The sequence below is a fragment of the Schistocerca serialis genome, chromosome 4, assembly GCF_023864345.2.
Source record: "Schistocerca serialis cubense isolate TAMUIC-IGC-003099 chromosome 4, iqSchSeri2.2, whole genome shotgun sequence".
NCBI classification, from domain to species: Eukaryota; Metazoa; Arthropoda; class Insecta; order Orthoptera; family Acrididae; genus Schistocerca; species Schistocerca serialis.
Window position 1 is genome coordinate 603,084,102 of NC_064641.1, and position 15,652 is coordinate 603,099,753.

General features: G+C 44.5%; 1 protein-coding gene across 1 annotated transcript in view; it reads right to left on the bottom strand.

The window, feature by feature from the left end:
* The window catches only part of LOC126474633 (protein gooseberry-neuro-like), a 199,536-nt gene that overhangs the window by 61,332 nt on the left and 122,552 nt on the right, over positions 1-15,652 (bottom strand). The window contains exons 4-5 of the mRNA XM_050102111.1: positions 14,584-14,780; positions 6,365-6,509 (exon numbers count right to left, since the gene is read on the bottom strand). Coding sequence (XP_049958068.1) covers positions 6,365-6,509; positions 14,584-14,780 — 342 coding nt within the window. The remainder of the gene's footprint in view (positions 1-6,364; positions 6,510-14,583; positions 14,781-15,652) is intronic.

Here is a 15,652-nt window from a genome sequence, read left to right on the forward strand (position 1 = left end):
AGGTATCCCACGACTTGTGTCACTTCAGAGTAACAATTTGTTGTGCCATAAGAATTCAGTCGGTTGAGACTATTCTGTATTTTGTCTTAATAAAAATTTTGCGTTACCACCAGATAGAGGTTTGTAATAAAATAGAAGGGAATGAATTTCCTCGGAGAGTGATTATGGAAATCGAGTGTGTTTTGTATCACACTGGCGGTACAGTTCGTACTTCAGTCTGCCATGAAATCCCAGTTAGTGGTACGGCCGTTTTCGCCGGAGTGTGTTTCCTGTGGAGCCATTACCAGAGAGCCGCGAGCTGGCGATAGCCGAGTTGTGTAAGCGTGGCGTGGCTCCTGAGGACGGCGAGCGGCGGCCATCGGACCAGGTGGCGGGCTCCGAGCCAGATGGCCTGCTCGGCGATAAATCACCAGCACTCCCACTGCCGGCGCTTAATTAAATATCGGGGGAACCCGTAGCCACGTCACGCTAAATCTACTCGTGACTGAGAACCGAACAGCAAGCCTGGCTGAGTTTGGTGTTAGTAATAGCTGAACCCCTCCCCCTAAACTGCCCTCCTAGAAACCGTGACCAGGTAACTAGCTGCAACTTTCCATATGATCCCTGGCACTACATACAATACCAAAACATGTGTGAGAAACAATCAAATTAATTTGACTTGACTTCGAAATTTCGAAAGCAGATTTTCATAAGAAATACAAATTTTCTTTTAAACGTATTTTTACAGTGCGTTTTCTTCAGCTGTACCTCGTCTGAATTTATTTGGAACCACCTAAGACACTAGAAGAACGCTGAAATATTTCCTTCCATAAAACAATTAGATTCCTTTCCGTATGAGTGTCCATCAATGAGCACATATTTGCAGGCTGAAGTCTCTAACAGAATCGTTAAAAATATTCGTCTCCAGGACACGAGTGATAACATCGTCCATACTTACAGTTTAAGTGCTTCCACATTCCCTGTACCAAACAGGATTCCATTCTTTTCCAGCTCTTATCCTTTTTCTTACCATAGCTGTCACTATGAAAACCTATCCTGTTCTTCCTACTCTGAGGCCTGAAAGCAAAGCATAGACTCATAGCAACTGGTTGCTAACCAAAAGGTCGCAAGTCTGGCTGTGGGGCTACCACATTTCCGCTTCCAGACCAGTCTTATATTTTCTGTTGGGCCTTTGCAAGTTCCTTATCATACTGCAAGGCAGCAGAAGAAGGCAGTTCATCACGGTTAGGACGCATAGTCGTCTTGCGCCTTCAAAACTCTTGACTGTATTCTGGTCGTATGTGAAGTATTGTAGCGGCAAGAAACAATCAATGCCTTCTCTGCGAGATAACAATTGAGATACGATCGAAGACAGTGCTGCCAAAGCAGAGTTACTAAACCCAGTCTTCCGAAATGCCTTCACAAAAGAAGACGAAGTAAATATTCCAGAATTCGAGTCGAGAACAGCTGCCAACATGAGTAACGTAGAAGTAAATATCCTCGGAGTAGTGAAGCAACTTAAATCACTTAATAAAAGTAAGTCTTCTGGTCCAGACTGTATACCAATTAGGTTCCTTTCGGAGTATGCTGATGCATTAGCTCCATACTTAACAACATATACAACCGTTCGCTCAACGAAAGATCCGTACCCAAAGACTGGAAAGTTGCACAGGTCACACCAACATTCAAGAAAGGTAGTAGGAGTAATCCACTAAATTACAGGCCCATATCGTTAACGTCGATATGCAGCAGGATTTTAGAACATATATTGTGTTCGAACGTAATAAATTACCTCGAAGAAAACGGTCTATTGACATACAGTCAACACGGGTTTAGAAAACATCGTTCCTGTGAAACACAACTAGCTCTTTATTCACATGAAGTGTTGAGTGCTATTGACAAGAGATTTCAGATCGATTCCGTATTTCTGGATTTCCGGAAGGCTTTTGACGGTGTACCACACAAGCGGCTCGTAGTGAAATTGCGTGCTTATGGAACATCGTCTCAGTTATGTGACTGGATCTGTGATTTCTTGTCAGAGAGGTCACAGTTCGTTGTAATTGACGGAAAGTCATCGAGTGAAACAGAAGTGATTTCTGGCGCTCTCCAAGGTATTATTATAGGCCTTTTGCTGTTCCTTATCTAGCCGCGCGGGATTAGCCGAGCGGTCTAGGGCGCTGCAGTCATAGACTGTGCGGCTGGTCCCGGCGGAGGTTCGAGTCCTCCCTCCGGCATGGGTGTGTATGTTTGTTCTTAAAATAATTTAGGTTAAGTAGTGTGTAAGTTTAGGGACTGATGACCTTAGCAGTTAAGTCCCATAGGACTTCACACACATTTGAACATATTTTGGTTCCGTATCTATACAAACGATTTGGGAGACAATTTGAGCAGCCGTCTTCGGTTGTTTGCAGATGACGCTGTCGTTTATCGAGTAATAAAGTCATCAGAAGATCAAAGCAAACTGCAAAACGATTTAGAAGAAATATCAGAATGGTGTGAAAAGTGGCAGTGGACCTTAAATAACGAAATGTGTGGGGTCATCCACATGAGTGCTAAAAGGAACGCGTTAAACTTCGGTTACACGATAAATCAGTCTAATCTAAAAGCCGTAAATTCAACTAAATACCTAGGTATTTCATTTACGAACAATTTAAATTGGAGGAACACATAGAAAATGTTGTGGGTAAGGCTAACCAAAGACTGCGTTTCATTGGCAGGACACTTAGAAAATGTAACAGACCTACTAAGGAGACTGCCTACACTACACTTGTCCGTCCTCTTTCAGGATACTGTTGCGCGGTGTGGGATCCTTACCGTATAGGACTGACTGGGTACATCGAAAAAGTGCAAAGAAAGGCAGTGTCACAGAAATGATACAGGATTTGGGCTGGACATCATTAAAAGAAAGGCGTTTTTCGTTGCGACGGAATCTTCTCACGGAATTCCAATCACCAACTTTCTCCTTCGAATGCGAAAATATTTTGTTGACACCGACGTACATAGGGAGGAACGATCACAAAGATAAAATAAGGGAAATCAGAGCACGTACGGAAAGATATAGGTGTTCATTCTTCCCGCACGCTATACGAGATTGGAATAATAGAGAATTGTGAAGGTGGTTCGATGAACCCTCTGCCAGGCACTTAAATGTGATTTGCAGAATATCCATGTAGATGTAGATGTAGATGTATGTGTAGATGTAGATGTATTCACCTGTAACCCTCGCACGAGATCCTTATTAGCTACTAACAAGCGAGCCAGCTGGACCAAGATTTTTTCGGGATGTGTTACTCCTCTATCATTAAAGCCTGGTTTCCCCATGTGGAGTCCAGGCTCAGAGGTAGGAGAGATGTAAGAAGATCAGTAAAAAGATGGATATGCCGTAAAAGGATGCTATGCCTGATAGTGAGTAGAAAGAAGAAGAAGGTCTTACAGTATTAGTGGGAAAAATTGGCTTGATCACCTGGACTAAATCTACCGCTTTAGCTCGAGGGCGCCAACGCACGCTTGTTCGGTGACACTCTACTTGACTATACCCTGTTCGTTCTCCTGGTACAGGAAAAAATTTTCATGGAAAATATTATGGCCTGAAAATGCAGCAGTAATGGTTACGTTAATTTCAAATTCTCTCCGCAGTGCCTGGAAGACACCCAAGGTGTTTGTCAACAACTTAAACGGAAAGGCTTTCCTTCAGCGCGCGCAATGCCAGCTCACCTTCGCGAAGTTTGAGAGGTATATCATACGTATACATGTTTAGTGTTGATGACGGCAAGCAGTACGTTAGAAATTAGTGGTATATTTGTGTTGAACAAAATTCATTGACATAAAGGTTTTCTGAGTGTGGCACCGCGTCATAATGTAAAAAAAAAAAAAATAGACTGGAGAAACCAACGTTTCGGTCACGATTACAGTGGCCTTCATCTGGGTTGCCTACACCTGGAAGAAGGACACTGTAACCGCGGCCGAAACGTTGCTTTCTCCAGTATAGTGTTATACGTTATGATGCAGTACAATACCCAGGAAACTTTTACGTCAAGTCACTCTGGTCGTGGAAGCCTACGTAGTTATAAATGCACTGATATGAATTGAATAGATCGGAAATACGAAATAACATGAAATGATCTCAGTAAAAATCGTTCAGGTATGCCGAAGCAGAGTGAGAACCTGATGCCAACGTCAGCGAGGCTAAATTTTTTAGTTCGTCGCAGAGCAGCGCTCAAATAGTGCAATGGTTAAGGTGACTGCTCGCAAAAAGCAGGGAATGCGGGTGCGAGTCCCCTCCTGTATACATTTTTAACGGTCTCTACATATTCGTCGTAAGTTTGATTTCCTGGTGACTAAGAGATAACAGAAGGATCAAACCTGTTACCAGCGTACAGTATGCTTCTATCATAGCAACAAGGAAGAGTCTGAGGTCAGCGTCCACGGCGTCACATTAGTTTCATTTCACAAGACACTACGGTGAAGACACCAGCGTAAAGTCTGGTGATTATGAATGGCACGCCACCGTTTCTCCTCTTCATGAGACCTAACAATACTGACGAAAATTTATTTCATCATGAGGATTCAAACTGCTACGAATCGAACTCCACGACACGGAGGCTAGAGAGGGTTCTGCACGGTGGAAACACCATGGCTGCTGTATGAAAAAATATTTTTTTAGACTAGTGTCGCTCTAGTCGTAATTTTGTCGATGTGTTAAACGTCTATGTAGCCTCAAGGTGTATATCTGGCAGTTATACTAACATTTAACTCGTTGATTAGTTAGAACGAAGCTGTTGACCTTCTGAATGGCAGCTGAGTTTATAAAATAAATAAGTGGAAGATGATATCCATAACGAAGTTAAACCTAAAACTTCGCTTAAATACCTTGCGGGTGCATTACGAAGTGATTCAAAATTGGGTGAACAAGTGAAATCGGTAGATAGCGAGCAGATGACTCAGATTTGTTGGTAGGATTCTCATAACGTGCATCCAGTAATGAAGAAAGGTACCATTGTTCTTGATAAAGGATTTTGTCAACATCATTTTTCAAGAACAACGGTACCTCTCTTCCATTGACGACCATTCCAAAGATCGTCTCTGGAAGAAAGGTACCGTTGTTCTTGAAAAATCGTGTTGAGAAAATTGTAAGCACTTGAAGTTAAAAGAACCCAATCGGGTGCTGTTCTTCAGTGACAGTATCGTGCTAGATTGTTTAGCTAAAAGCTGACTGGAGGAGGTTTTACACAGCGAAACGTATTTGGCGAGGCTTATTACACGGAAAATAATTCATACTGTTTCAGTCACTGTGTTTACGTCGAGTTCAAAATGGTTCAAATGACTCTGAGCACTATGGGACTTAACATCTGTGGTCATCAGTCCCCTAGAACTTAGAACTACTTAAACCTAACTAACCTAAGGACTAACCTAACTAACCTGCCCGAGGCAGGATTCGAACCTGCGACCGTAGCGGTCACACGGTTCCAGACAGAAGCGCCTAGAACCGCACAGCCACATCGGCCAGCTAAAGTCGAGTTCCCAAAGCGGATTTCGTAAATGTACACAATATCGTTTCTGGCTGGTTATATAACCACTCTAAAATCGATTCCTGAAATCCATTTCCAGCTGCCGGTTTTCCACTTTCACAATCGATTTTCGCTCCCATATAAACGCACAACCGATTTTGAAACGTGCTTGGGCTGTCAGCTCACGTCTTGTTTTCAAAATATTCGCCTAACGGACGGAGAGAGTTACTGTGCTGTAAAGGAGAAGCAGAAATATTAGATTAAGCATGAAGCTGTCTATCTCTAATATTTAAATGAAGAGAAACAGCGATTGTACTAACTAAAGTTCGAGTCGTTCCTCGGGCATGGGCGTGTGTGTGTTGTCCTTAGCATAAGTTAGTTTAATTTACATTAAGTAGTGTGTAAGCCTAGGCACCGATAACCTCAGCAGTTTGGTCCCATAGGTACTTACCACAATTGTTTTGAGATATACAATCGTGGGAGTAGAATGGTCGCAGTCTTCTTCAACAGAAGGTTTTCTAAATTGACCCTACAGGGTTTCGCGAGAACTTCTTTCTAGGATTTTCATTTAAGTTCCCCGAGCACTTCTGCCACACATTCCTGTGGGCATCTGTCAATCTGCTCGATGTTTACCTTTTGAGCCCCATTCGACGGCGAACCACAAACAAGCGTCACTCCCCGAGACGCTTTTAGTACTGAATCCAGAATATCGGTGCAAAACCTGTTGATCAGGAACGTTACACCACCACTTCTCTTCCTATAGCCGACCAAATACTGGCGGTGAAAATTTCTTGTTCTAAGAAGATTAGAGGCGGCTAGCTATAAGCCAAGGACCACAGCACAAGCGTAAGTTAGAGGCAAGCAGACGAGAGACTTACCTGGAGGCGGCGCGGTGGTGGAGGCGGCGAAGGAGTCCGGGGGCAGCAGGTACTGCGGCGCGGGGTAGCCGGCCGGCAGGGCGTACCCCGCCGCGCTGCTCGACAGCTGCTTCCGCAGGCGCGCGCGCCGGTTGCTGAACCACACCTGCGACACACACACAGCACCGGCATCACTACCTACCCACTAGCGCTGAAGTCCTTCTGCTACTTGAGGGAGTCCTCACTCATAGTGCAGGAACAGATGACGTCACATCAGAGCATGCACAGTCGAAAACAGACAGCTCCACCTCTTCGCCGAGTTGATCTTAGCATTGCTGACCACGGTTGCAGCACTCGACACTGGTTTCTAGTCACGGAGAGAGCTCTACAAACATTGTTCCGTTAGTTTTATTTGCATACAAGCACGAAGAGATACGGCGTAACTTTCGGCCGATTTCGGCTCGGATTCAAAGAGAAATGGCTTAATTGTAGCGCCGTATTTACAGTGTGCTGTGGTACATTATTACATGACAACCGGCCGCCACTGCTGTGGACAATTCCATCGTGAAAGATGATAACAGTAGCGAAACGTCCTGGCAGATTAAAACTGTGTGCTGGACCGAGACTCGAACACGGAACCTTTGCCTTTTGCGGACAACTGCTCTACCAACTGAGCTACCCAAGCACGACTCACGCCCCGTCCTCACAGCTTTACTTCTGCCAGTACCTCGTCTCCTACCTTCCAAACTTAACGGAAGCTCTTCTGCGAACCTTGCAGAACTAGCACCCCTGAAAGAAACGATATTGCGGAGACATGGCTTAGCCACAGCCTGGGGGATGTTTCCAGAATGAGATTTTCACTCTGCAGCGGAGTGTGGGCTGATATGAAACTTCCTGGCAGATTAAAACTGTGTGCCGGACCGAGACTCGAACTCGGGACCTTTGCCTTTCGCGGGCAAGTGCTCTACCAACTGAGCTACCCAAGCTCGACTCACGCACCGTCCTCACAGCTTCTGTTAAGTCTGGAAAATAGGAGACGAGGTACTGGCAGAAGTAAAGCTGTGAGGACGGGGCGTGAGTCATGCTTCGGTAGCTCAGATGGTAGAGCACTTGCCCGCGAAAGGCAAAGGTCCCGAGTTCGAGTCTCGGTCGGGCACACAGTTTTAATCTGCCAGGAAGTTTCATATCAGCGCACACTCCGCTACAGAGTGAAAATCTCATTCTGACAACAGTAGTGTTCACAGAGCTGTATGGATATGGTCCTGGTTCGACAAATATTCAGGTCCGCGACCGCACCTAGACGGTCCTGCTCAATTACCTGATCTTACTCCCATAGAAATCGTGGGAGACTGTTTGGAATAGAAGGTGAAATGTAGCAATTAACATACCCGCGGTTAGGTAGCTGTACAGGATCTAATTTTCAAAGCCGCGCGGGATTAGTCGAGTGGTCTGAGGCGCTGTAGTCATGGACTGTGCGGCTGGTCCCGGCGGAGGTTCGAGTCCTCCCTCGGGCATGGGTGTGTGTGTGTTTGTCCTTAGGATAATTTAGGTTAAGTAGTGTGTAAGCTTAGGGACTGATGATCTTAGCAGTTAAGTCCCATAAGATATCACACACATTTGAGCATTTTTCTAATTTTCAGTGAGTGGTTTGAGATGCATATGGCGTGTACAATAACATATCGTTATGTTTGCTTGTTTCGGTGGTTACCGTGTACGTCAGGTAAAGGGGTTTTTCTCCAGCCTGGAATTGATGGGGCGGGTTTTTCACTAACACTCCTAAATGGGTTGTTACCGGAGCGTACAAGGCTGGGTTAAAGGTAGAGTAATTTCCCCATGATTGCCGTTGCAGACGAAGTTCTTACAGTTCTGCCAGGAGGTAACACCTTACACAAGAGCTGTAAACAGGAGCAGATAACAGCCAATGAGAATACATCCTGCTCCTAATCCCGATTGGCTGACGGGCCTATACAGTGTGTTTCAAAGTATTTCAATCGTCTGGGGTTTATAGATCACGTTATCGAGAACAATTTTTGTTAGAGATAAAATGTGCGCTCATGATTCCGCGCTACACTAGGCGTCTTTTTTTATTGGTTATGCCTTTAAGAAGCGGCAGGGCACAGGCAGTCCGCAGCGTACATATGCCTTTTGTGTTACTTATAACCCAGTCTTCCACTTCCTATGAAACTGGGTAGGCCGAGCATAATTAAAAGTTCCTGATTTGCCTCTAAAATATCTTTCTCTGGTTAGTGACACTCATTCTTAAGGTTGTCTTGTTGTAAAACACTTTATCAATTTACTGTGTTGGGTAGCATGCAACACACATGGTCTATGGACCACACTAGTTTGGTGAAATCTCGTTGTCCCAGGGCCGGCGAATAGTGAAGGACGCCTAGCGACGCTGGAAAACATAATGAACATTCTGTTCCTAGCAAAAGTTCGCCATTCAGTGATCTATCACCACTGGACGTCTGATGCAAAGACTATGAAATACTCTGTGTGATAAATAATTTCGTGCGGTAGCGTTCTCGCTTCCCACGCCCGGGTTCCCGGGTTCGATTCCCGGCGGGGTCAGGGATTTTCTCTGCCTCGTGATGGCTGGGTGTTGTGTGCTGTCCTTAGGTAAGTTAGGTTTAAGTAGTTCTAAGTTCTAGGGGACTGATGACCATAGATGTTAAGTCCCATAGCGCTCAGAGCCATTTGAACCATAAATAATTTCGTGCAGCTGTTTGGGGCCCGGGAAAGCGAAGGATCTGCCAGCAATGCTTGTGGGGTGTAGAGGTCGTGTGCCCTATAAGCCAGAGGTGGTGTTATCACGGTGTAATTCTGAAGTGAGGAGTAAGTGATCCTACGTGAAGGAAAATTACTACATGGATGAGTGAGATAATCGAAACTGTGTTCTCCAGTGCGGTCATCGAATTTTGCTTAGGCACTTTCCTCGTTTTTACGTGAGGGTATTATGGATTAATGAGCGTAGACTTGTTCGTTAAAAAGAGGCCACAGAGCTGTGCGTGGATACGTTAGCTAGTTGGAGGTGGTGTTTGGGAGAAGCTGATACGAAATAAATTTTATTAGTTGCCGCGCAAATTGGAGAGTGATATTTTTATGTGAATCTTTCTATTTACGTTTAAGTATATTTCTGTTGTGTGGCTGAGGTGATTATCATCGGGAATTACTATCAGGGTGAGTCAATAAATAACTCGTAAACTAGGGTAGAGACATCAGAGCCGTGTATACCAGCGTGAAATTTATTTTCTTTTCCATCATGTCCTGCTGTAAACTTAAACACTTATCCCATCGTTCTACAAGGTTCTGAAAACCTGCAGCATATAATTTTTGTGGCAGCGTCCGCTTTTAACGAGTGACCTCTTGGGATAGAAAGAATTTATTTCGTTCCTTAAACTGCCGCAACCCACAAGACAGATATGTCGTGGGGGTAGCGAAATACTCCTAGACGGGAAACAATGTGCCATCACTGGATACCCAGTGCGGAGAGGAATCTTCTTCTTTGTGACTTTTTCTTGTCCTTTGCTGAATTCCTGTAGCCCACAGAACACATCTGTCTATGAAATAAAATTCCAAGCGCTTATGGGACGAATTTTGCTACGGACGTGCTCTGCGGACAGTCCCTCGACTAACAACTAGTTGGCTACACATTCCCAGCACACTTGCCATTTTGGCAGATTATTAATCACTGGTCGGGGAATATTGCGTATCGGCTACCTTACAAGCTTCATTTACTGCCACTTTCTGGATTTAACCAGTCATAGCGGAAAGGTAACTGCCTTAGAGCCACTCGCGATCATTCACATCAAGTTATAAAAATATGACGCGATAAAAGCGTAGAGATGAAATCAGATACTGGATTGCAAGGTTTACCCAGGGCCAGATATAAACTCAGATCACAATTTAGTAGTGATGATGAGTGAGCTGAAGTAAAAGAGATCAGTAAGGGAGAATCAATATGGGAGGAACTGGGATGCGGAAGTACTAAGGCTACAGATACAGCAATAAGGCTCAATAGGCAGTTAGTTGAAAAGGAATGGACATCTATAACAAGGGCAATCACAGAAGTCGGAAAGAAATACGTAGGTACAAGGAAAGTAGCTGCGAAGAAGCCATGGGATACAGAAGAAAGACTTCAGCTGATCGGCGAACGAAGGAAGTACAAAAATGTTCAGGAAATTCCGGAATACAGAAAGACAAGTCACTTGGGAATGAAATAAATAGGAAGTGCAGGGAAGCTAAGGCGAAGTGGTAGCATCAAAAATGTGAAGAAATCTAAAAAGAAATGGCTGTCGAAGGACCGGCTCAGCATATAGAAAAGTCAAAACAACCTTCGGTGAAATCAAAAGCAATGGCAATAACATTAAGAGTGCAATGGAGATTCCACTATTAAATGCAGAGGAGACAGAGGATAGGAAGAAAGAGTACACTGAAGGCCATGAGGGGGTAGACTTGTCTGACCACGTGATAGAAGAAGAAACAGGAGCCGATATAGAAGAAGCAGAGGATCTAGTATTAGAATCAGCATTTAAAAGAGCTTTGAAAGACTTAAGATCAAATAAGGCAGAACGCATGGATAAAATTTCATCCGAATTTCTAAAAGCTTTGGGGGAAGTGGAAACAGAAGGAATAGTCACGTTGGTGTGTAGAATGTATGAGACTGACAGCATACCATCAGACTTTCAGAAACGCATCATCCACACAATTCAGAAGACTGGAAGAGTCGACAAGTGCGAGAATTATCGCACAATCAGCTTAACAGGATCTTCTCAACAGCTTAACAGCGTCTGCTGAATGGGATCGACAGTCTACTGAGTATAGAAAATGAACTGAGAGTAAATCGAAGAAAGACGAAAGTAATGAGAAGTAGCAAAACTGAGAACGGCAAGAAATTTCAAATCAAGATTGGCCATCAGGAAGTAGATGAAGCTAAGTAATTCTGCTACTTAGGGAGCAAAATAACCCATGACGGACGGAGCAGAAAAGACATAAAAAGCAGACTAGCTGTGGCAAAAAGGGCCTTCCTGACCAAGAGAAGTCTGCTAGTACAAAACATGGTAATTTGAGGAAGAAATTTATGAGAATTTAGGTTTGAGCACAGCATTGTAGTGAAACACCGACTGTGGGAAAACGGATAAGAAGACAAACGAAGCGTTTGAGAGGTGGAGCTACAGACGAATGTTGAAAATAAGATGGACACATAGGGTATGGAATGAGGAGGTTCCCTGGTGAATCGCCGAGGAAAGAAATATATGGAAAAATTGAGAGGAAGGGACAGGATGATAGGACATCTTTTAAGAAATCATAGAATAACTTCGATGTACTAGAGGGAGCTGCAGAGAGTAAAAACAGTAGAGGAAAACAGAGATTGGAATTGGAATACATACGGGAAATATTTGAGGATGTACGTTCCAAGTGCTGCTCTCTGAGATGAAGAGGTTGGCACAGGAGTGGAACTCATGGCGCGCCGCATCAAACCACTCAGAAGGCTGATGACTAAATAATAATAATAATAATAATAATAATAATAATAATAATAATGCGGAAGATGTTTACAGGTGGCGTCAGTGGCGGTGGAAGCAAAGCAATCGCGATAAAAGGCGTGAAGGATGGGGCGCGGCTCTATCTGTGATAAACTACTTAAAAATTTGTAACACGTAATAAAAAAGATTGAGTGACGTTTATAAAAATTACGAAAGAGGGTAATTAAAATGTAAGGTATTGATATAGCCTGAGTCGTAATACAAATTCCGTCTTTCAAAATAGAATTTATAAAAATACTGGAAGTGGATAGTTAAAACGTAAAATATCAATAAAGCCCGACTGCTAAAACAAATTCTCTCTCTCACAAATATAATAACATATTAGTGGACATCCGGAAAAGGCTAACCTAGGAAGCTAAAGAACTGTGATAGTAAAATAGCTATAGGAGTAATGGTTATCTGTTTAAACAGCCAAAATTTAATGAAGCACCCTTGTGTCGAAGATCTGCTTGCGAATTCAAGGTAGAACCAGGATATCTTATTACAGCACGGTAAATCTCTACTTTTTCTAAAATGTTAAGGGTATCACTCTTGCTTTCGAAATGAAGAATCTGCATAGTCTTCCGGTTGTCGGTAATAAGGTGACCAGACTGGTGTAAATGCGCGCTTAGTGCCGACCTCGAGCTGGAATCACGCACAACTTTGAGTACTTCAAAAAACTTGTGGACGCTCTTCCTCACCGATGTGAGGCTCTATCCGTGGTTACTAGCGCCGGTGTTACACACTATATCCTTGATGTCAACCATGAGTTGACTACTCTGAAATCCCCAGTGCTTAACTGAAATCTCGTCATACAGTCAGATCGACAAACAGATGTACGCCGTTATCTGAATGAAATAAAAGACACGAGTATAAATATATGTTTGCATGAAAATACATGTTATTACAAATTGCACAATTATCTAATAGTTAATCCAATCGCCGCAATTATCGATTATACACTACTGGCCATTAAAATTGCCGGACCAAGAATAAATGCAGATTATAAACGGGCATTCATTGGACAAATATATTATACTAGAACTGACATGTGATTACATTTTCATGCAATTTGGGCGCATAGATGCTGAGAAATCAGTACCCAGAACAACCACCTCTGGATGTAATAACGGCCTTGATACGTCTGGGCATTGAGTCAAACAGAGCTTGCATGGCGTGCACAGGTACAGCGGCCCATGCAGCTTCAACACGATACCACAGTTCATCAAGAGTAGTGACTGGCGTCTTGTGACGAGCCAGTTGCTTTGCCACCATTGACCAGATGTTTTCAATTGGTGAGAGATCTGGAGAATGTGCTGGCCAGGGCAGCAGTCGAACATTTTCTGTATCCAGAAAGGCCCGAACAGGACCTGCAAGATGCGGTCGTGCATTATCCTGCTGAAATGTTGGGTTTCGCAGGGATCGAATGACGGGTAGAGCCACGTCCACTGTTCCAAGTGCCGTCCATGCGAACAAGAGGTGACCGAAACGTGTAACCAGTGGCACCCCCTACCATCACGCCGGGTGATACGCCAGTATGGCGATGACGAATACACGCTTCCAATGTGCGTTCACCGCCATGTCGCCAAACACGGATGCGACCATCATGATGCTGTAAACAGAACCTGGATTCATCCGAAAAAATGACGTTTTGCCATTCGTGCATCCAGGTTCGTCGTCGAGTACACCATCGCAGGCGCTCCTGTCTGTGATGCAGCGTCAAGGGTAACCGCAGCCGTGGTCTCCGAGCTGATAGTCCATGCTGCTGCAAACGTCGTCAAACTGTTCGTACAGATGGTAGTTGTCTTGCAAACGTCGCCATCTGTCGACTCATGGATCGAGACGTGGCTGAACGATCCGTTACAGCAATGCGGATAAGATGCCTGTCATCTCGACTGCTAGTGATACGAGGCCGTTGGGATCCAGCACGGCGTTCCGTATTACCCTTCTAAACCCACCGATTCCATATTCTGCTAACAGACATTGGATCTCGACGAACGCTAGCAGCAATGTCGCGATACGATGAACCGGAATCGCGATAGGCTACAATCCGACCTTTATCAAAGTCGGAAACGTGATGGTACGCGGCATCACAACAACGTTTCACCAGGCAACGCCGGTCAACTGCTGTTTGTGTTTGAGAAATCGGTTGGAAACTTTCCTCATGTCAGCACGTTGTAGGTGTTGCCACCGGCGCTAGCCTTGTGTGAATGCTCTGAAAAGCTAATCATTTGCATATCACAGCATCTTCTCCCAGTCGGTTAAATTTCGCATATGTAGCACGTCATCTTCGTGGTGTAGTGATTTTAATGGCCAGTAGTGTAGCTTGGTACCTTAGCCCTTTCTCCGGTAAATCATGCACGTTTACAACCTCTAAATATCGTATGGCCCACTTCGCAACGAATGTCTTTGACTTTCTATCAATTTTAACAGCAGTACTATATGAAAGCTTTGGTCGCTTTGGATGATTTACAAGGAACACTGCCTCGTGACCCTTCAGATATTTTGCCGTCATTTTAAGCTGCAGCCGACAAAACAGAACATTCAACTCCCACACTGTTTATCTATACACTGTGCAAAAGCGTATTGTTTACAGATTCGAGACCACTACCAGAGATGTCGCAGCGGACGTTTCATTTAAAATTACTTTTTTGTGGAACTGACTGTATTTGTATTAACCCCTTCGTGGTGGTAGTAAAGTGAGAGGGCAGTTACCTGAATGCGGGCCTCGGTGAGCTTGGTGCGCTGGGCCAGCTCCTCCCTGGTGTAGATGTCGGGGTACTGCGTGCGTTCGAACGCCTTCTCCAGCTCGTCGAGCTGCTGCGCCGTGAACGTGGTGCGGCTGCGGCGCTGCTTGCGCTTCAGCGGGATGCCCGGCTCTGACTCGCAGTCGCTGCCGTCGCTCGTCTTGCCTGCAACAGCACGTCACACCACGATAGCGACTCGTTTGTCCCGCCCAGTACTCTCTGTTTCACCTCGAGCAGGCAATGTTTCTGCCCAGCATATTGGTGATATTTCGCTTTTTTAAAAACCCTTGTTTCTGTGGTGTAACAATAAAATCCAAGTGTCCGTTTCTTTCATACAGATTACTAGATGAGTCGTCATGTTATGTTCCATCTGTTCAAGTGGACAACTGAAATACCGTAATATTGTAAGATCGTTTTTGTAAGCAAATGGAACTACATCGTTCCAGAAACCTTTCAAGTCTCATACATCTACCATGTATATAGTAAGACTGAAGCGACGAATAAAAATTTGGACCAAGGGTGGGACTTTGGATTCAGGGCGGATGCCTGGTGGGCAGTCCATGAATTTGTGAAAAGCTACTGTGTCACGATAGCGTGGTGATTAGTGAAACTGCCCAGTGAATAGGAGACCTGTGTTCGAATCCCATCCTTGGTAGAAATTTTCATTCCTCACTTCAGTCCGCATATATATATCATAGGTGTTTGGGACTTGGAAAGGTGTCTAGAACCAGTTAGTTTCATTTGATTCAAGCCACTTATGCCTGGTTTGAGGCATGATACCCCATTTCTTTCACTGCTGAGGTGCCATTCCAATACAGTTGGAGAGCTCCTGCAACGCTGTTCGAGTTTAGGGGGAATACCAAGTGAGCTGGAGCGTGAATGGGAAATAAGACTGAACGGGCAGGCGTGCTAGGGTAATACAGGCACCTGTGCAAAACCACTGTGCCAGGGTGGCGTAGTGGTTAGTACGCCTGCGTAGTGAGCAGCCTTGGAGCAATTTTCATTCGTCTCTTCAGTCTGCATATGTACATCTATTT